The sequence below is a fragment of the Mycosarcoma maydis genome, chromosome 20 (genome assembly GCF_000328475.2).
Source record: "Mycosarcoma maydis chromosome 20, whole genome shotgun sequence".
Classification (NCBI taxonomy): Eukaryota; Fungi; Basidiomycota; class Ustilaginomycetes; order Ustilaginales; genus Mycosarcoma; species Mycosarcoma maydis.
In genome coordinates, this window is record NC_026497.1 from 359296 (window position 1) to 379454 (window position 20159).

General features: G+C 55.7%; 8 protein-coding genes across 8 annotated transcripts; 3 read left to right on the forward strand and 5 right to left on the reverse strand.

Moving 5' to 3' along the window:
- Window positions 1–299: 299 nt before the first annotated feature.
- On the reverse strand, window positions 300–2171 carry UMAG_05917 (uncharacterized protein; the record flags this gene model as incomplete). Its single annotated transcript, XM_011393953.1, has 1 exon — window positions 300–2171. The coding sequence occupies one exon, from the start codon at window positions 2169–2171 to the stop codon at window positions 300–302; it is 1872 nt and encodes a 623-aa protein (XP_011392255.1).
- Window positions 2172–4300: 2129 nt separating this feature from the next.
- UMAG_11800 (putative heat shock protein Hsp88) lies at window positions 4301–7264 on the forward strand (the record flags this gene model as incomplete). Its single annotated transcript, XM_011394042.1, has 2 exons — window positions 4301–6534; window positions 7135–7264. 2 exons carry the CDS (start codon window positions 4301–4303, stop codon window positions 7262–7264), a joined length of 2364 nt encoding a protein of 787 aa, XP_011392344.1.
- Window positions 7265–7524: 260 nt separating this feature from the next.
- On the reverse strand, window positions 7525–8970 carry UMAG_05919 (putative gamma-glutamyl phosphate reductase; the record flags this gene model as incomplete). Its single annotated transcript, XM_011393954.1, has 1 exon — window positions 7525–8970. The coding sequence occupies one exon, from the start codon at window positions 8968–8970 to the stop codon at window positions 7525–7527; it is 1446 nt and encodes a 481-aa protein (XP_011392256.1).
- A 526-nt stretch (window positions 8971–9496) lies between these two features.
- On the forward strand, window positions 9497–9874 carry UMAG_11801 (mitochondrial 54S ribosomal protein bL34m; the record flags this gene model as incomplete). The annotated part of the gene is made up of 1 exon (XM_011394043.1): window positions 9497–9874. The coding sequence occupies one exon, from the start codon at window positions 9497–9499 to the stop codon at window positions 9872–9874; it is 378 nt and encodes a 125-aa protein (XP_011392345.1).
- Window positions 9875–10468: 594 nt separating this feature from the next.
- UMAG_11802 (putative H(+)-transporting V0 sector ATPase subunit c'') lies at window positions 10469–11295 on the reverse strand (the record flags this gene model as incomplete). Its single annotated transcript, XM_011394044.1, has 3 exons — window positions 10469–10814; window positions 10932–11121; window positions 11217–11295. The coding sequence occupies 3 exons, from the start codon at window positions 11293–11295 to the stop codon at window positions 10469–10471; spliced, it is 615 nt and encodes a 204-aa protein (XP_011392346.1).
- A 697-nt stretch (window positions 11296–11992) lies between these two features.
- Window positions 11993–14596, reverse strand: UMAG_05921 (tRNA dihydrouridine synthase DUS3; the record flags this gene model as incomplete). Its single annotated transcript, XM_011393955.1, has 1 exon — window positions 11993–14596. The coding sequence occupies one exon, from the start codon at window positions 14594–14596 to the stop codon at window positions 11993–11995; it is 2604 nt and encodes an 867-aa protein (XP_011392257.1).
- Window positions 14597–14874: 278 nt separating this feature from the next.
- UMAG_05922 (uncharacterized protein) lies at window positions 14875–18050 on the reverse strand (the record flags this gene model as incomplete). The annotated part of the gene is made up of 2 exons (XM_011393956.1): window positions 14875–15061; window positions 15151–18050. The coding sequence occupies 2 exons, from the start codon at window positions 18048–18050 to the stop codon at window positions 14875–14877; spliced, it is 3087 nt and encodes a 1028-aa protein (XP_011392258.1).
- A 1079-nt stretch (window positions 18051–19129) lies between these two features.
- Window positions 19130–19966, forward strand: UMAG_05923 (putative 2-deoxy-D-gluconate 3-dehydrogenase; the record flags this gene model as incomplete). Its single annotated transcript, XM_011393957.1, has 1 exon — window positions 19130–19966. The coding sequence occupies one exon, from the start codon at window positions 19130–19132 to the stop codon at window positions 19964–19966; it is 837 nt and encodes a 278-aa protein (XP_011392259.1).
- Window positions 19967–20159: the final 193 nt, after the last annotated feature.

The window sequence follows — 20159 nt, forward strand, 5'->3', positions numbered from 1 at the left end:
TTTGGTCTGAAAATCCCTTACGCCTCACTTGGGTTTGGTCTTCAACACTCGTGGTTTGTACTAGCAGAACACAGCCAGACCCGATATGTATACAGGCAGTTGGCGTTCACGCGTCTACTTCTGAATCCAAGCGAATGTTCAGCGTCAGACGAGACTGGACGCACTAGCACACACGATCAGAGTAGCACCTAGGAATGAAAAGGGAAAAGCGTGCGGGATGGATGGTTGCGTGCGTTGCGCGACTGGTGTATGTGTCTATGTGTACGAGTGTATGGGAGATCTGTTGTTGCGCGCGGGATTCATGACTGCTGGGTACTGGCGCGTGTGGATCTGGAGCGTCGGCGCGCTCCGCGGCGGTTGGCGTTGGCGTTGGCTGAGCGCCTACCGGTGGCGACGTGGTCGGGTTTGTGGTGCGCAGGTGGGGCGCCTTCTGGGTTCGAGTAATGTTTTCGCCACATTTGCTGTTCCACGATGGGCGTAGGCGGGTAGTGTGCGCTGTGCGCTTGTTCGGCCCAAGCTGCGTCGGGGCAAGTCCACGGATGGTGTCTGTACTGAGGAGGCATATCGCTGAGCAACGGAAGCCAGGTGGCGACGTATTCGCCATTCGCGTCATAGTCATTTCCCTGCTTGATCGGGTTGAACTGACGCGAGCTGCGAGGGTCGTTGCCGACACCTGCGACGTACTGCCAATTGCCCCAGTTGGAATTCGGCTCATAGTCTACGAGCCAGCTTTCGAAGAATTCAGCTCCATGACGCCAATTCCAGCCAAGATCTTTGGTGAGAAACGATGCGACGTTTTGTCGTCCGCGATTCGACATAAACCCGGTCTGCACCATTTCGACCATGTTGGCATCGATCAGAGGTACGCCCGTCTGAGCCGTGCACCAGCGCACAAATCCATCGTCGCGATCCGAGAGCGACGCGCTCGATTTCCACTCGGACGCTTTCGACGGAGCGGATCGCGCCGAAATGTCGTCCTCGATTCCTCGCAAGCTGAACAGCTTCGATCCGAACTTCCACCCGACAAAGTAGAAGTAGTCTCGCCACAGAAGCTCAAAGATGATCCAATATCCACCGCCTTTGTTGCTGGCATTGTGCGTGGCATCGTGCGTCGCGTTATCGAGCTCAGTCGCTTTTTGCGCGATCAGCCGCGGCGACAGCAGTCCGAGCGCAAGCGCAGCGCCGAATTTGGTCGAGTAGTCGGTACCCAGCATTTGGTTTCGAGTTTGCTTGTACGACGCAGCCGGGCAAGAGTCAGATCGGTCAAAGTAGTGATCAAGTCGAGCGAGCGCTTCGGTCTCGCCTCCTCGATACGGAAACGCAGAGTGTGCCACATCCACTTGACCGCGCTTGCACATGACCCTGGCGAGAAGCTCGTTATGAGCCAATACCGGATTGTCGAGCAACGGCTGCAAGAGACACTTTTCAACCGCGTTCTTACGATCCAACCCATGCTGCTTGTTGGCGGATAGCGAATAGACACCGGCCGCATCCTCCACTGGCACCTCGGCGAACGGTTTCAACCTGTCCGGCGAGGCGAGTGGAGCTCTCCAGATACGGTTGCGTTCCACTTGCTTGCGAAAGTGCGTAAACACATCCGGAAGCTTGCTTACTGGGAAGCCGAGGTCTCGGGAATGGATCAACGACTTTGTCTCGAACATGTGCATGCGACACTGCACGTCCGAGAGCATGCGTTGCAGCCGCTTCTGGATGTTGACTTCCTCGGTGTTGATCTCTCTACTCAGATACACCGCCTCGACGGTATCGCCGTGCGCTCGGATTTGGTGGATCAGCGACGCGATTACGCTCTCGGGCGTTCCTGCGAACATGGCGAGATCGCTGCCGAGCCTACGCAGTCGATCGCGCAAGTCGAACACGCTCTCGTTGATAAACTTGATTCGATGGATTCCCGTCCGCCATAGCCCCAGCTCGCGCGTCTTTGCATATTCTCCACTACCCTTACCGCCCCCGTCCTTGCGCGCCTTTTCCAAGCGCGGAAAGCCGGACACTTCCACGTGCCGCTGATCGAACACGTACACTGGCAACACATGCGTGATGGGCTGCGTGAAGTTCGCAGTCGATGGCGTCGGTTCCGAGCACACGTGCAAGATCGGATGGTCGTGCAATCGCAGATCATTGCGTAGCAGTGCGATGAGGATGTTGCGTGTCATGTTGCAGAGCGGTTGCGTGACTCGAAAACACAAACAAAACCCAAGACGTTGACGACAGAGAAACAGAGCGAAAGAGAGATGGCAGAGACGATGGCAGCAGGAAGCCTGGTCGAACTGCTACAGTTGAATGGAGGAGAGACGAAACAAAAGCGTCAAGCACATAGCAGAGCACATGTAGCAAACCGAAGCGGAGCAGGATCTCCAACAAGAGGCGCAAGCCGACGCAGAAGGTGGAGGTGACGAGACACGATCACGATGCTGTCATGCACCCTGGCTGTTGGATGTGGTCAGGCGGCTGCTGTAGCAAACCACAATCGTGAATGTCAATGACGATGATGACGATAGCAAAAAAAAAACGCTCAATCCAGATCTCAGGGTCCAATGGTGTGGTAAGACTGCTGCTGGAGGTGCTCGCCATCATTCCCGCTTCCCGCTTTCCGCTTCACGATTCACACGATTGGCGTAAAATGCACTGGTACACTGTGACACTCGTCTCGAGCTAGATCGGTTTGTCGGACGCATGCCGTGAATGCTCTGGCTCCGTACGCTACGGTGTACCGACTCGCCGGCCCTGATACCAGCCGACATGGAGTAATCTGGCGCAGCTCGTAACCACGTTGAGCAAGTGAGTGACAAGCGCGAATCGCTACTCGTGACTGTCACTACAGTAACTGTACTGCCGTGCTGTAAATCGGCAGCGTGTGTCCAACTGTGCAAGCTGCAGGCCAGCTTAAGTTATGCTGCATCATTCGTGATTTAACTTAACTTACCTTGGCGTCAATCGTGAATCACGAATCACGAATCACGAATCACGAATCACGAATCGTGCGTGAATCGCGGAATCGCGAATCAAATACAAGTTATCGCCGAACCGAGTCTGATGGCAGCCAAACCAAAGCAGCGCAGTCAGAAATCAAATGGTCGCCGCAGAATGAGGTCATTGTCCATTCACCATTCACGAATTCGTGATTCGAGATTCGTGATTGAGGAATCGTGAATCACGAATCACGAATTTTGAGAGGGCCTACATTGTTAGGAGAGTCTCGCTCTCACATTGCCAAATCTTGCCTTTCAGAGTCGCATCGTCTCGGCCGATTGAACGCTTAAACCAGATCCCCTCTCGATTGAGGAGCCCGATTGGTTTCCTTGAAGATCACATCGCTACGCTTCGTTTTCCGATTCATGCCTTACGCTGGCGTAGATGCAGATGCGCGAGGTGGCGAGCAAGCAGGTTGATGGACTAGCTGGGATGCGAGGGCAGGCTCAAATGCACCGAAGCTCTGAACCTTGATCACGAATCACACATCCAATTACGAATACGACGACTACGAATACGAACACGGACACAAATCACGAATATGAATCGCGAATGTTCAAGAAGCTCGTGGAGGAAGCGAGAAGAACAATCGTGAATCACGAATCTCTGCATTCTGAGCGCTCAACGCGTTTCTCGCCCAAACAAATAAAAAGAAAAAAGAAAAGAAAAAATAGAAAAAAAAAAGGATTATTCTACAGGCTCGACTTGACGCTTCCACGTTGGTGCTTTCTTTACTCACTCACGACTTTGGCGGGTGTTGCTTGAGAAGAAACTGTGAATCGTCAACAGGGAACTCGTGAAATGGTCAAGGTGAAAATGAATGCAAACTTTTCCACTGCCAGGTCACAGAGTCCCTAGCCAAGAGTCAACGGATTCTCTCTTCCAAAAAATTCACTAGATGCACGGTTGCGGCCACAGTCTCAAGAGTGGCGAGTACCGACTTAGGTAGAGTCAAACAATACAAGAGAGAGCAGAGGCGTATATCACAGCCAACACAGCGCACCATTCGTGATTCACGATTCACGATTCAAGATTTGTGATTTGTGATTTGTGATTCGCATCAGTCGTATTCGGGCACGAGCACTTAGACTTGATACTTGCCACACCTCAACTACATCTTCTTCCAACACCACCATCCACCGTTCCTTTGGCCATCGACTCTGCAACTTTGTCATATCCGCTTGATCATCTCCTTTGATCACTCAGCAGATCTCTGTGCAATACAGCTGCTTTCTTCTTCTTTTTCTTCTTGGACCTCTCTCTTTCTTCTTTTCCTCCTTTCCAAGTCTCCTCCCTTTCACACTCGCCCAGAATGTCCTCCGTCGTCGGTATCGATGTGGGTAACGCCTCGTCCAAGATCGGCGTTGCGCGAGCTCGTGGTGTCGACGTCATTGCCAACGAGGTCTCCAACCGTGCTACGCCTTCCCTCGTCTCGTTCGGCCAAAAGGCGAGAGCGCTCGGTGAAGCCGCTGCCACCGCACAGACCTCCAACTTTAAGAACACCGTCGGCTCCCTCAAGCGTCTCGTAGGTCGTTCTTTCCAGGACCCTGAGGTGCAAAAGGTCGAAAAGAACTTTATCAACGCCGAACTTGTTGATGCCAAGGGTGAGGTCGGCGTCAAGGTCCGTCTTGCCGGTGAAGAGCACATCTTCTCGGCTACCCAGCTTCTTGCCATGTACCTCGCCAAGCTCCGCGACACCACCTCCAAGGAGCTCGGCGGTGCCGGCGTCAGCGACGTCGTCCTCTCCACTCCCCTCTGGTTCACCGATGCTCAGCGACGTGCTTACCTCGACGCTGCCGAGATCGCCGGCCTCAACCCTCTCCGTCTCCTCAACGACACCACTGCCACCGCCCTCGGCTACGGCATCACCAAGACTGACCTTCCCGAGGCCGACAATCCGCGCAACGTTGTCTTTTGCGACATCGGTCACTCTTCCTACCAGGTTGCCGTTGTCTCGTTCAGCAAGGGTCAGCTTACCGTCCTCGGCACTGCCGCCGACCGCAATTTTGGTGGACGTGACTTTGACCGCGCTCTCCTTCTCCACTTTGCAGAAGAGTTCAAGGCCAAATACAAGATCGACGTCCTCTCCAGCCCCAAGGCCACCTTCCGCCTCGCTGCCGGTTGCGAGCGTCTCAAGAAGGTCCTCTCCGCCAACGCGCTCGCTCCGCTCAACGTTGAGAACCTCATGGAGGACATTGACGCCAGCTCCCAGCTCAAGCGTGAAGAGTTTGAACAGCTCATCTCGCCCTTGCTCGAGCGCATCACCGTCCCCCTCGAGGCTGCTCTCACCCAGTCCGGCTTGACCAAGGACCAGATCCACTCGATCGAGCTCGTCGGTGGTTCTTCCCGTGTACCCGCCCTCAAGGAGCGCATCTCGGCCTTCTTCGCCAAGCCCCTCTCCTTCACCTCGAACCAGGACGAGGCGGTCGCCCGAGGTTGCACCCTTGCCTGTGCCGTTCTCTCGCCCGTTTTCAAGGTGCGCGACTTTACCATCCACGACGCTACGCCTTACTCGATCAAGGTCACCTGGGACAAGGCTGCCGATGTCCCCGACGAGGACACCGAGCTCGTCGTCTTCCAGCCCAACAACCCCATCCCTTCCACCAAGATCCTCACCTTCTACCGCAAGGAAAACTTTGAACTCGAGGCGCACTACGCCACGCCCGAGCAAATTCCCGAGGGCATCAACCCTTGGATCGGCAAGTTCTCCATCAAAGGCGTCACCCCCAACTCGCAGGGCGACCACTCGATCGTCAAGGTCAAGGCTCGTCTCAATCTGCACGGCGTGCTCAACTTTGAGTCCGCCTACACGGTCGAAGAGGTCGAGAAGGAGGAAGAGGTGCCCGTCGCCGACCCTGCTGCCATGGACACTGACGGCGACAAGGACGCCGCTCCCAAGACCGAGATCCGCAAGGTCAAGAAGCTCCAGCGCAAGGCGGACCTCACCATCGTCTCGGGCTTCACCGGTGGCAAGGATGCTGAACTCGTGGCCGCCATGAAGGAGACCGAGGGTCAGCTCTACTCGAACGACAAGCTTGTCATCGACACCGAGGACCGCAAGAATGCGCTCGAAGAGATGATTTACGACCAGCGATCCAAGCTCGACGACCGATACAAGCTCTTTGTCACTGCCGAAGAGAAGGAAAAGTATCTCGCTGCGCTCAACGCGCAGGAGGAGTGGCTCTACTCGGATGAGGGCGAGGACGCTACCAAGTCGGCCTACGTCGAGCGCATCGAGTCACTCCAGAAGATCGGGGGTCCGATCCAGTTCCGCGAGAAGGAGTTCCAGGAGCGACCCAAGGCTGCTTCGCAGCTGCGCGAGGCTATCAACAAGTACATGGAGATGGCTCAGGGCGGCGACGAGCAGTACAGCCACATCTCGGAGGACGACAAGCAAAAGGTGATTGAAAAGTGTGCCACCGTTGCCAAGTGGCTCGATGACGGTCTCTACAAGCAGTCCGAGCTGCCCAAGAATGCCGACCCCAAGATTGTGTCGGCTGACATGCTCAAGAAAAAGGACGAGGTTATCTACGCCTGCCACCCAATGTACGTATCGCATCCCCCACCTCCACCTCGCTTGTCATCTAGTTCCGTCCCCACACCTACTACGTACACCACCACCACAACGGAAGGTGCGACCGGCACGCCGCTCAGCAGCCGCTCGAGCAGCAGCAGCAGCCAGAACCTCGGCTCAGCTGGTGCTGGTGCTGGTGCTGCGCTGGCTGCGAGCGATGAAGGGCTCAGTCTGTCTGGCTTGACCCCTCCATCCGTGCTCGAGCTGCCGTCTGAGCTGTCTGATTCCGACGTCGACGCTGAAGGCGAGACCGAGGAGGAAGCAGGCTCAAGCTTTGGCTCGGACGCCAGTGTCGATTCTCTGGCGCCTGGCGTGGCATCTCTGGTGACGGATCGCATCCGTCAGCGATCGGAAACGCCATCTGGCTCGAGTCAGGCGGGTGGATGCTCATCTTCCATCGCACGCGTGCCTGCTGAGCGCCACACGGGACGACACCACCAACGCCAGCGTGTCGCCAGTCCCACTCCGCTCGACCTTCCGCCCGATCCGTTCTGATCTCGTCCCTTGTCCCTCGGAGCGCGTTGACACTGACACAAGCTTGTTCCCACACTCTTGACTTACATACATTACAGCATGAGCAAGCCCAAGCCTCGCGTCGACACGACCCAGGCTTCCACGCCCGCTAAGGACGACAAGAAGGACGAACAGAAGCCCTCCGCCGAGGCTGCCAACGACGGCCCTGGAGAGATGGACGTCGACTGAGCGCAGACCGCCAGTCGTGAGGGTTGTACATGGTCGACGTCGTGTATACGTGATGTTGCGTCTTGTGTTTTCGAAAATGTGTAGCTCTTCTTTCTAACTCAGTTGTAGTTATTCTCTTTGTTCACATGTGTGTGGGGTGTAGGGTGTGGTGAGGAGACCCTAGATCGGGAGGATTTTCGACACACATAAAGACGAAGCGGAATGCTACAAAAGGGGTGATTTGCATTGCACTTGTTTGCGGCGGATGGGTGATTACGTGATTACAACGTGGGATAGTTGGGTTCGATCGGGGAGTGAGCCCACTTTCTACCGGCGTTGAATTGGGCGGCTGTCTGCGCGGCGTTCTTGGTGGTGCTGGGATTGGATCTTGCGACGTACTTGTAGATGACGAGGCCGTCGAGGCCGACGGGGCCTCTAGCGTGGGTTTTGCCGGTACTGATGCCGACTTCTGTGCCGAGACCGAAGCGGAAGCCGTCAGCGAAACGGGACGAGATGTTGACGAAGACGTTTGCGGAATTGATGGATTTGACAAACTTGTGTGCGGCGCGGTTGGGCGATGAGGACGAGGTGAGAATGAGGTCGGTATGACCGGACGAGTGGGTGGTGATGTGCGAGATGGCCGAGTCGAGTGAATCGGTCGCCTTGACAGCGAGGATCAGGTCGAGAAACTCGGTGGTGAAATCCGCCGGTTGAGCAGCGATGATTTGCGAAGCATACGACGTGCGCAGTGACGCATCGAGTTGGTCCAGACACTGTAGCGAAACTTGGTCAAGTCGAAGCTGTATACCTGCCGACACGAGCGCTTGTGCCAGTGGAGGCCAGAAATCTTTTCTGTGCAACAGGCTTTCGTGCACCAACAGCGTCTCCAACGCATTACACGCTGCTGGGTAATCGGTCTTGCTATCCACCACGGTACCTACCACCATGTCCAACTCAGCATCCTCGTGCACGTATCCAATACACAGCCCATCCGCATGCCCCATCACCGGCATCCTCGCATCCCTCTGAATTGCCCTGACCAGCTCGTTGCTGCCCCTCGGAATGACGAGATCGATATACTCGTCCAAATGCAGCAGGCTCTGAATATCCGAGCGTGTCTCCACGGTCTGAATCAGATGCTTCGGCAGCCCGGCTTGCGCGAGCGCCGACGAGATGATCGACGACAGAATCGCCGCGGTGTGCTTCGACTCTTTTCCGCCTTTGAGAATCGCCGCATTGCCGGACTTGATGGCGAGTGATGCGATGTTGACCACGACCTCGGGGCGTGCCTCAAAGATACACAGCAATACACCGATTGGACAAGTGATGCGATATAGATCGATGGCCGCCTGCGTCGACGTTTCGTGCGCCAGCCTCTTGGCCCACTGAACCTGGTCGAGCGGCGATGCCAGAGCCGCTACCTCTGATACACCGTCTAGAAGCGATTCCCATTTGCCTGGTTTGCTAAACAGATCCAGACGTGCCGCCAGCGACGACGAAAGTTTACCCTCTTCTACCAACGCGTTGGCTGCTTGCATATCCAGTTGGTTCGCCTCCTGAATGCGCTTCTTGTGCGCCTCGAGTGCGGCTCGGATCGATTGCAGCGCCGACGAGCGCGTAGCATCCGCCGACGAAGACGTGGACAGCAGTTGCGACGACGATTCAAACGCAGCGCGTGCTTGACGAGCCACCTGCTCGGCACTGATCGACGCGGTGGTAGCGCTCATCTTGGTACAGACACCCTCGAAGCAGGTCAGCGATCCGTGGATATGGTATGTCGGATCAAACAGGTGCGTACCACGCAGTCATATATCGCCCTAACTCCTGACACTTCTTCCAAAACTTGACAATCACGAATAATCCGAGTCACGAGTCACGAGTCACACAGCTTCACGCTTTCGTCTCTCGTCTCTCGTCTCTCGTCTCTCTTCTCTCTCCGCTTCGTTCGGGCTTTAGATCGGACAACTCGACTTGGTTCGTGATTCGAAAAAAAGACAGATGCGCGTGGAGCACGGTGTGATGGCTGCGCTTGTATCTTTTCAAGATCTAACACATTCACCTTCACGATCTGTACTCTGTGTGCTTTCCCAATCACGTGCAGTTTCCGATTAAAAAAAAAACAGAAGAGAGTCAAGAGTCGGCCAAGAAGCTTGTCGAGGCTGCATCCTGAATCGTCCTTGGTCCTCATCATCTCATACCTCGCATCGGCCTATCTGTTGACGGCGATCGACGCGGATCGAAGCGCAAGCAACTATGCCACGACTGTCGCCATTTCGTCCGCTGCTGCGGCTTGCGTCGTCGTGCGCGGCGCGTGCGACTACGCCGCTTGCGTCTAGCGTGCTATCGCGGTTCGCATCGACTCGCTCTTGCTCAATTACTCGTATCTCGCCCATCACACCAAGAATATGCACCTTGCTCGCGCAACCGCGCACCACTGTGCTGTCGCTCCTCCCTGCATCGGCTGCGCCATCGATCGCACCAGTGAGGTGCGTAACGTACGGATCCGAATACCAACCTTCCCAACGCATCCGAAAGAGGAGACACGGCTTCTTGAGTAGGATCAAGACGCGCAACGGTAGAAAGACCATTATGAGGAGGAGGTTTAGGGGCAAGGCTAAATTGAGCCACTAGTCGAGCTGCGCAATGTTCTGCAGATCATGTTGGAACCAACCGGCAGCACAAACGAACAAGGACCAAGTGAAATCGTTTCGCAGTCCTATAGAGATGCACTTGACAGCATCACTCGATCCGCCCCCGCTTGGACCATGGCGATGCCCGCCATCTGTCGCTTTCGCTTTCGCTTTCGCATTCACCTGTCACCACACACTACGATCGGTACATCTGCACCTCTATACCATGTCTTGCTCCTCCTGCGTCGAGTGCTTCCTGTATCGTGTTTGCAGCGCGCGCACGCCAAGATCACATTCAAATCCAAGCCAGTAACGCCAAATGCGTCATTCTTCTGCCACACTCGTCTACCCCTCGCCGCGCTGAGCGACACGCTAATCGCTAACGCCTCACTACACCGCATTTCGGCGAGCATCACGAATCGTGAATGGCTGGCAAGCATGGTTGTACGCTTCTTGAGATTTGAGCATATTTATTGGCGCGCCATGATTCGAGAGACGTATTCCAACATTGGTGCTTGTTCAAGGTGCTGGTGAAGAAAGTGTGACGACGAAGCGAAGCAGCATGCTGCTGTGCTGTGCTGTGCTGTGCTGTGCCTCACTTGAACTCGTCGGCGCTTCCGGTCATGATCAAACCAACGATCAAGCCGAAGAGGCCCAAAATACTGCTGAATACTTCGACGATCAAGATCTTGACGAAGAGCTGCGGATCAGCAGCATCTGCTACGGCGGCATTGCTACCTGTGATACCCACTGCAACACCGCAGCACAGATTGCACATGCCTACCGTCAGTCCTCCCCAAAACAACACGTGCCCAGTGAGGTAGTTGCTGGCAGTCCAGAGTCCATCGGATGTACCCGATTCGAGGTTGCCCGTGATCTTGGCCGAGAACACAATCGCCATGATAACGCCATAGATCGCCACCACTTCGCAGAAGATGATCCTGCAGTGAATTCACCATCCGAGAAAAAAGAAGCCAAGACGAGCATGTTAGAACCAGGATCGAAGCTTCAAAGCGAAAAGCAAGGTAAACAGCCAAAGACAGAAAAAAAAAACGTACGAAACGAGGTTCTTTGTGGTGATGCGTGGGGCTCTCACACCAGCACCCAAGATGCTCGCACCGGTGATAAAGATGCCCCAGCCAGCACCTACCACGGAGAGACCGATGCACAGGCCGATGCCGATCATAGCCCAAGCGTAAGGCGAGGTCTCCTCGAGGAACGTGCCAATGTTGAACGATTCACCATTGCCTGTGGTCGCATGCAAAGACAGACGGACGAGCGGTCAGTCGAGTGAAGCCAACGCAGAACCAAACCAAGCGATGCGCTTCAGCAATAGTACCTACCTGTGAGAAGCATGTACAGTCCAACCGCAGACAGCGTCGAAACACCGGAAGCTCCGGCGAGAGCTAATGTCGAGACCATCTGCGACCCAGTGTTTCCTGTGTGCGATGAAAGCTCTTCTTGCAATGCTGGAGAGCCGCTCTGCAGTGCGTACGCTCCGATACTGATGATCTGTCGCAAGATACGCGAGTGCGATCACGAAGGTCTAGATCAACGACGAAATTCAAGTGGTCGATCAACGCAACGAATCACCAGTCACGAATCGTGAGTGTGACGATATCTGCAGTCAGTCACAAAGTCACGAACCAGCGCTTCGGATTTTCCTGGTTTCCTGGTGGTCGGTGCATCGTTATGGTTGGAAAAACATGGCACCAGCCCGCTAAGTCACAGAAACAAGAGTGGAAAAAGGGGCCGAGGCGAGCAAAGTCGAAATCGTGAATCAATCATTAATCACGAATCGTGAACCAAGCAGCACACGCAAAGCGCAGCAACCGCTCGAATCACGAATCGTGAACCACGATTTTCTCGCTCATCTCACAGTCACGAGCAGCGTCAGTCTGCATTCACGATTCGTGATTCTTGATTCGTGATTCAGTCACAAAAATAACAGGTCTAACATGCATCAATTTCCCACATCGTTCACGGTTGGCTGCGTGCCCGAAGCGCTAACGACCAGCTTGATAACGATAAACAAGATTCGTGATGGCAACAAGCCAGCAAGAAGCAAGGGCGTTCCCGAGATAGAGCGCGATCGTAGCATTCGTGATTAGATGGGGCACTAACCCTGCTGCTCAGCTGCGTCGTCGGTCGAGTAACTGCTGCTCTTGTGTTTGGGCGTGAAGCTCCACTCCTGCGGAGGCTTGCCGAGGAACATCTCGGTGAGCTTGACCCAGTCTTGTGCGTTGGAGCTCGCGAGCAGCGTCTCAAGCTCATCTCTACCTCTGAACAGCGGGGGCCGATCGTTGAGCCTGCTCGGGAGAAACTCCAACAGACCGGTTGGCACATATCGATGCGTGAACGACATCATTTCGCACATGAAGCGTCGTGTCGTGTTGACGCCGTGCGTATCGCTGCCCCAGTGCGTGAGGCCGTACTCTGCAAACTTGCGCATCATGTCGAGCCTCTCGCGCGACGAAATGTCCCAGTCGCGACGTTCCTTGATCTCGGTAAACAGCCACGGCTTGATCAATGCACCTCGCGCAATCATCTCTCCATCGACGTGCGTCCGCTCGATGCGCTCGTAGTAGTCCTGCCACGAATACACATCGCCATTTCCGTACACGGGGATGGGCACCATCTCGGGCTCGTCCGCGAAGCGCGATGATTCATTCCACTCGCTCACCGACTCGCGCAGCGTGTTGGCGCACGTCGCGATGTAACCCCAGTCGGCATCGTTCTTGTACCGCTGCTTGCGCGATCGACCATGCAGCGTGGCGGCGGCAACTCGCCATTCGGTTTGCGCTTTGGCAAAGATCTTGTGCGTCGTCTGCTTGGCTCCCGTTCCCGTGCGCAGCTTGATCGTCAGAGGCGTATCGCCCAGAACCGCGTTCATGCCGCGAACAATCTTGCTGAGCTTCGTGGGGTGATCGAGCAGAGCCGATCCGGCACCCTTGTTGAACACCAGGTCGATCGGACAGCCACAATTGATATCGACAAAGTCCAAGCCGTCGCCAACTTCGGCCTTGAGCGCTTCGGCAACCGGCACGAGCAGGTCTGGCTTGCCACCGCACAATTGCGTGCCAAAGATGCGCTCGGACTCGTGACGTCGCACCAGAGACCATTCGGCTGCATTGCCATGCAGAAACGACTCGGCTAGACCCATCTCGCCGCAGTGGATGTCTGAACCATAGCCGGTGCAGATCCGGCGGAACGGCAGATTGCCCGTCGTGGTGAGTGGAGCAAGGTACAGTTCGCCGCGCCAGTTGAGCCGGCGTTTCTCGCTGGGCCGAATACGCGCGAGGTCGATCGAGCCGTTTGTGGTTGCTGCTTGCGCTACTCTTGCATGCAAACCTCGGTTGCGCATTGCGTTTTCCAGCTCTTCCAAGTCGTCTTCCGCCTCCGCCTCCGCTGCTGCTGCTGAAGCAGGTGCGGTACTGTGACCATTGCACCCGTTCGCCCCGGCTGAAACCGCAACCGCCTCCTCCACGACACTCGTCGGAATCGGTCCTTTGCCAGCAATCGAACCATGCGGATCCACGTCGGCCAACTGCTTGGTTTCGGTCTCCAAAAACTTGAGCACCGCCTTGGTCTTGGGCAACGGGAAGTTTCGTTTGCGCATTGCCTTCATGCCGTCACTCGTGCCAAAGTTCAACTCGTCCTGATCCGCATCGCTGGCTGATTGCTTGGCGTGCGACAGCTCGAATGCGCGCGTCCTGGCACGCCATTCGTCCATCCTGGCTTGGTCTCGAACGAGTTCCAGTCCGGAGGACGCGAAGCCGGTCGGATTCAGCGGATCGCCAAGCGACGAGGCGCCGACGAGTCGGACGTGCGAGCCCAGGAAACGACACTTCCAGCCCATGGTGCAGAAGCCCTTGACGGCAAAGATGGGGCACGTGGTGGACCAGTCCAGGCTGGCATGCGCGGGATCGGAGGACGCGGGCAAATCCGAACGAGGCGGTACGGCAGCCGACGAGCTTGCTCGGACGAAAGTTGTCATCTCTCCTTGTGCCTGTTGCTGTGCTTCGAGCTGTTGCGTCGATGCACTAGCTGTCGTACTCGTGTTCGACGCAGGGAGCAGTGTCAACGAATAGCTGTCTTGCAACCACTGCATCTTTTGCGTGTGTGACATGGCGTCCAACTGCTTATGTGGCACCGCAGGTAGGAACAGATCCCTCTCCTTTTTCTCCAAGTAGCTCACCAAATCGTGGCTGAACCTACACGCTTGAGCGCACTGTGCGAACTTGCACCCTTGGACACCACGCGATAGGAAGCCATGGCAGTGACCGTGTGCATCCTTCAACGAGCTGAACTGTCTCGCCTTGTTCTGGCCGCCCTTTTTAGCGTGTTGGGTCTGTTGGCCAGCCTTGCACTTCTTCTCGGCCCGGTGTGCGGCAGCGAGCGCAGCGGCTTCTTCTCGGCGTGCACGTTTGCGTGCGGCGCCTTTGAGCTTCTTTGGAGCTTCGTCGCTGGTGTTGGTCGTTACAGATGCCGAGTCACCAGTTGTCGCGAGAGCACGCTTCGTCAGACGCTCCGACGCATCATCGTTCACCTCCACGACTGCAACGCTGCCCGAAGCTGGTTTCGGCAAGATGTATTCCGCCTTGATCGGTGCGATTCCAGGTGTGTACTTGTCCGTCGCACCGTACACTGGATGTTTCCATACCTGCTCAGCCGCCTCAGCAGCCGAATCCATCGCACTCGTCGCAGCGTCCGCTTCGCTCATCTCGAATTTGGCCAAACCGATGCTCCTCGATCGTAGCGCTGATCGTGGTTACTCATTCAGAAGCAATCGCGAGCAGACATCAAAATCGGAAAAGAAAAAAAAAATTCTTATTCATTCGTGATTCCCATTCGCCGCCGCGCTTCGTTGGTGTCGTGTGTGGAGGAACGAAATCAGGTTGCACACGACCCAAGCCTCGCGTGCGTGCGCCTCAGGGAAAGAGCACCTAACACCGCCACTAGACATCTCTGTATTACCATCGCGCCTAACACAAGAGACAATCAAAGCGACTCGGCAGCCAACGCAAAGTAAGTCGGCGGAGGAGTGAGCGCCAACGGCTTGCTCACAGCTGCAAAAGCTCTAAACCCTTCCTCGGCGGTCCGGTTAGCTCCTACGATGAACCTCGCCGAGATCTCTCCCACCGCTACAGCGCATGCAACAATAATGAGTATGATCACGATCCACGTACTGTTCCGAACCCCGACAAAACAAAGCAAGCATGCAAACGTCAGTCTCGTGAGCTTGTAATATCCCAAACTCTCTGGCGCCAAACTTACATCTTTGACATGGCCGTATTAGCAATATGCTCGTGAATGATCTCCAATAGATCGTTGGCGACGGCCAATCTTTCGTTGAGATTCTCGACGCGTTCGTCGATCTCGAGGTAGTCCCTGATGGCATCGTACAGCGCCTTGAGCGAGGCTTCTGACCAGAACAGCTCGGGTGTATCCAAGACGTTGCTCGTCAAGTTGACATCCACCCTCAACTTGAACAGTCTTCCCGTCAGCCGCAAAGCTTCTCTGCGCTTGAGTTTCAACTCTCCGCTCGACGCCATCTCCTTGGGAATGTGAGAGGTCAACTCCAACGTCGCCTGCATCCTCTCTTCGAACACCGACAGCTTGGTCGACTGCGCGATCGCGTGCGCCAACGACAACTTGAGCAGATGGTTGGGCGCTCGGAACGTGAAAAAGTCGTTAAAGATGCGCGGAGCCGAGATGTTGGGGTCATAGCAAAAGTGGAATGCTTCGGTCTCGCGTGCTGCCTCATCCATCGGATCTCGTGCACATCCCGAGGAAAGTACGTCTTCGATGATGCTTCTCTCTTCAGCAGCGGAGAAGTTGTACATTACCAACACGCCGTACGGCAGAATGACGAGTTCGGCGGATTGTAGCGCTTCAAGAATAGGTCGTGGAGTGTTGAGGTTGGCCGAGGTGTCGTGGTTGTGCGATGCCATGTTAGGGCCAGCGTAGCGGCGCTTTCGACGACGTAGCTTCACTTTTCGCGTCCTGCGTTCCTTCTGCTGCGTTTCCGCCTGGTTCTCGGCATCGCGTGCGAGTTGTTTCTGCTCATTGCTGTTACCCGATCGATCGCCGCCAACATGCTCACTCGGCGGCTGCAACGAATCAAGCTCGTCCGTACGACGCACACCAGAGGGAGCGCTCTGTTCACGCGACGTGTTGACAACATCGTCAAGGTCTGAGGCGATACTCAACTCGTTGGAGCGGTACGAATGCGCCATGGGTTCAGTTTCGCCGCGCTCCTCTGCTCGCTGTTGGAGCATCATGTCGCGAGCGCCTGCCGAATCCAAGTCGTTGATCGCAAGCTCGTTTTTGTCCGTCACCATGTCGACAGGCGAGCCAGCGGTGCGATACGGAGGCAGCGCTTCGACATCCGACACCGAGCTCTGACTGTCACGTCGACGCTCAAGCAGGAAAGCACGCGTCGCTGCACTACCACTTTGAGCATCCTTGTCCGACGGCTCGGGCAATGCACCTACAGGTCGAGCCAGTGGCGTTGCAAGCATACCCTCATCGTCGTCGAGGCTGCTGCTAATCGGATGACTGCTACTATCGGTAGACTGGTGGCGAGCATGCTGGTGAGCTGCATTGGCGACAGCTTCGACCTCTTCTGGATCGTGGTCGGCAAGTTGACGATCGCGACTGCTTCGTCTTTCGGTTGATGTCCATCTCTCGGCCTCACTCTCCCACGCCGACGTTTCTCCTTCCGCGCGTCCATCGCCGCGATGCGAGTCTCCGCGCCTTCGAGTCTCACTATCGGAGCCTCGACCCTCACCACCTTTGATGTAACCATCTTGGTCGATGTCCTCGTCCTCTTCCTGACGGTGTTCAAAGTAGGTGCCGAGGTAGCCGAATTCTTCTCGCTGTTCAAGCTCTCTCTCCCTTCGCGACTCGGCACCCGGGCTGGCAGAGCGAGGCTCGGGCGCCGAGCGAACATTGGCGCGTCCAAACCCAGGCAGAAGCGGCTTTGTATAGACGGCATAGGCGCATTCGTCATACAGACGCGGCTTGACGCCATGCTCGCGACGCAAAAAACCGAGCAGCGTGCCGAGATGGATCGAGGTCGAGATGCTGTAGGCGGTGACACGCGGAAGAGGGGTCATGAGCCTTGCGCTGGGAGGCATGCGTTCAAATGTGTGGTAGACAGGGCCGGACTTGTGAGGTCGAAGCGGAGGCGCGCGACTGGCGGCGTTGCGGAACGTGGTAGCAGCTTTGGGTTTGGCGTGCTGAGCGTGGCGTGCCTGTGCAGCCGAGACCGAGGAGACGGCAGCACGCGCCAGAGCTGAAGACGCAGCAGGTCGCTGAGAGCTCTTGGATACAGGCGTCACAAGTTTTCCTGAGACGGGAGCAGCAGCTGTGTGTCGGTTCGAGGGGATGCTTGGGCCAGGACGCGGGGTAATGACGGGAACCTTGGCAGGTGGTTTGGAAGGAGCGACAAGCGCAGGCTTGGCGGAGGCAGCGGTCGATGGAGCTGCTTGTTCAGTCTCGTCATCTGTAATCTCTTCCTCTGATAGTTCGTCATCGTCGTCATCATCGTCATCGTCATCATCTTCGTCGTCTTCACCAGGGAGAGGAGCTAGTTGGGATTCGGATGGCAGCACGACGTGTTTGCCTGACGTCTTTGTGGTTCGAACGGGCTTCTCTGCACGTACGGGAAGCGAGTAGCGTGTAGCACGAGCGGGAGTGCCTTTGAAGCGATTCGACGGGGGCGGAGGGGGTGACAGAGGAGCCACAGGTGTAGAGGCCTTTTTGGATGCCGAGACAGACAAATTCGAGCCGGATTTTACGCCTGCGCTCTGCGACGAACCAGGCACGAGAGCCGACCTCAAGAGGTTGCCAGGTGACTTGGAACGATGGGTGATGGAAGGCTGTGAACCGGGATCGTAGTCGCCTGGAGTCTCGTCGTCAAAGTCGTTGTCGTCTACGTCATTGATGTGTCCCTTTAGCTGTTGGTGTTTAGAGCTAGAGGTGGTGGACCCTGTCGAAGTGGAGCCGACTCTACGGCTGCGAAGAGAGGAAGCAGTTGCCGAGATGCCTGGCAACGGCTGGGACGATCTGCGTTGAACAGGCGGAGGGGCGTTGAGTGCATCCGGATTCGATTGGGACGAGTTGTCCTGCGATGTGGGCAACAGGCCCTTGCGATTCGACGCGGACGACATGATTTATGTGTCCAGAGGCGAGTGAGTGAGACGATGATGGGCTAAAGCCAAGAATGTGAACAACGATGGTGAGGGACGTAAAGCTCAAAAGACAGACAGACAAGAGACGTAAGAGTCACGAGTCGTGAGTTTGTCACACATCAGTCAGCGTAGCGCGGTAAAGTTAACTTACGGCGGCTTGCCTGGCACGCAGACAGCTTCAGTCACAGTTCACGATTCACGGTTGACATTCGTGATTCTTGACTCACGACTTGTAAGTGGTTGTGCCTCAGCGAGGGCTCGAAAATTCACAATTCGTGGTTGTGATTGTGATTGTGATTGTGATTGTGATTGTGATTGCAGTTGCCGCACCAGTCACAAGTCACGAGTATCCAAATCACGAATCACGAATGGGTCAAGTCACGAGTAGCGGCGGTCTGATTTTCTGACTGAAGTACGGGGCAAATGATCCTAGCCAAACACTTACTGCTTGCAGAGATGCCCTCGCCTGTAGCAGGATCGCAGCAAGAAGGCCATTTCACAATTCACGATTGTTTGGCGCTCAGAAAAAGCATTTCCCTTCGTTGCTCCGACAATCGAGAGGAGCCGTCGGCATCGCGACGCATAATCACGAATCGTGAATCGTGAATATTTTGGGACGCGTGGCTCTGTTGGACCGCAAATGCCTCACAAGTTTGTGATTGTTCACGTTTCGTGGTTTTTCGCGGCAACTATCACGTATCACGTTTATTCGTGATTTAAAACTGACGGCTAAAGCGTGAAGGACAAAAGGACAACAGGACCGGAGACGCGGTCCGGAGAGGCCATTGGTGCATGATGCACAGACGCAACTGCCCGCGGGCAGTCAGTCTCAAGTCGAGCTGTCTTTCGTACTGTTCTCGCCCCCCCGCGCCGAAGATCCAGTTCGACGCTACGCTGAAGCCACTTTGAATGCATCGGTGCACAAGTTCAGAGTTCCGAGGGCCATGAGTCACGAGTGTATAAAGAGCAAGTCAACCTGAGCCATTCCAACAAGTCGACCTTGACGCATTCACCTTGTTCTTCAGCTCTGAAGCTCGCTTACGTACACTCAATCAAGAATGGCGACCACAGACGCAGCTTGCGAAAAGACACCTTCGACGTCGTCGTTGGGATTGTTCAACCTCTCTGGTAAAACGGCTCTGCTCACTGGTGGCACTCGCGGCATCGGCCAAGCATGTGCTGTGGCTCTTGTCGAGGCAGGGGCTTCGGTGATTCTCGCGGTTCGCCCTGGCACCGCCACTTCTGGCGCTCATCCAGCTCTTGCGCCTCTCACTGCGGTTGCCAACCAATCTTGCTCGCAAAAACACTCTACCGTCGATGCTGATCTTTCCGACCTCTCCCAAGTCAAGACGCTCTTCGACCGAGCTCTCTCGCAGTCGCCTACTTCTGCGATTGACATTTTGGTCAACTGCGGCGGAATTCAACGTCGACACCCATCGGTCGACTTTCCCGAGTCCGACTGGGACGAAGTGCTCAACGTCAACCTGAAAGCTGTTTGGCTTGTCTCGCAAGCAGCGGGTCGCCACATGGTCGCACGTCGTTCCGGAAAAATCATCAACTTTGGCTCTCTGCTTACCTTCCAAGGTGGGCTTACAGTGCCTGCGTACGCTTCGGCAAAGGGAGCAGTGGGACAGCTGACCAAAGCACTCAGCAACGAGTGGGCAAAACATAACGTCCAGGTCAACGGTATTGCTCCTGGTTACATTGCTACGGATATGAACGAAAAGCTGCTCGCCGACCCGACCAGGCTGAGGCAGATCAGCGAAAGGATTCCCGCGGGCAGATGGGGTGATCCGGCCGACTTCAAAGGGCCATTGCTGTTCTTGGCCAGCCAGGCAAGCCAGTACGTGAGCGGTGAGATGTTGGTTGTTGATGGTGGTTGGATGGGTCGTTGATGCGTCGGTCGTTCCTTTACGGCGCTCTTTGCATGTCATAATTCGCACCGGTTCGTAGTATAGACCTTTTACGAAAACAATCTCGGACTGGCTGTGTCAATCCAGAACGTGTTTGCATCAAGACATGAGAGCTGCATTCATGATTACAACTCGCTCTTTGTCGTCAACTCGTGACTAACTGATGAGCTCGCCT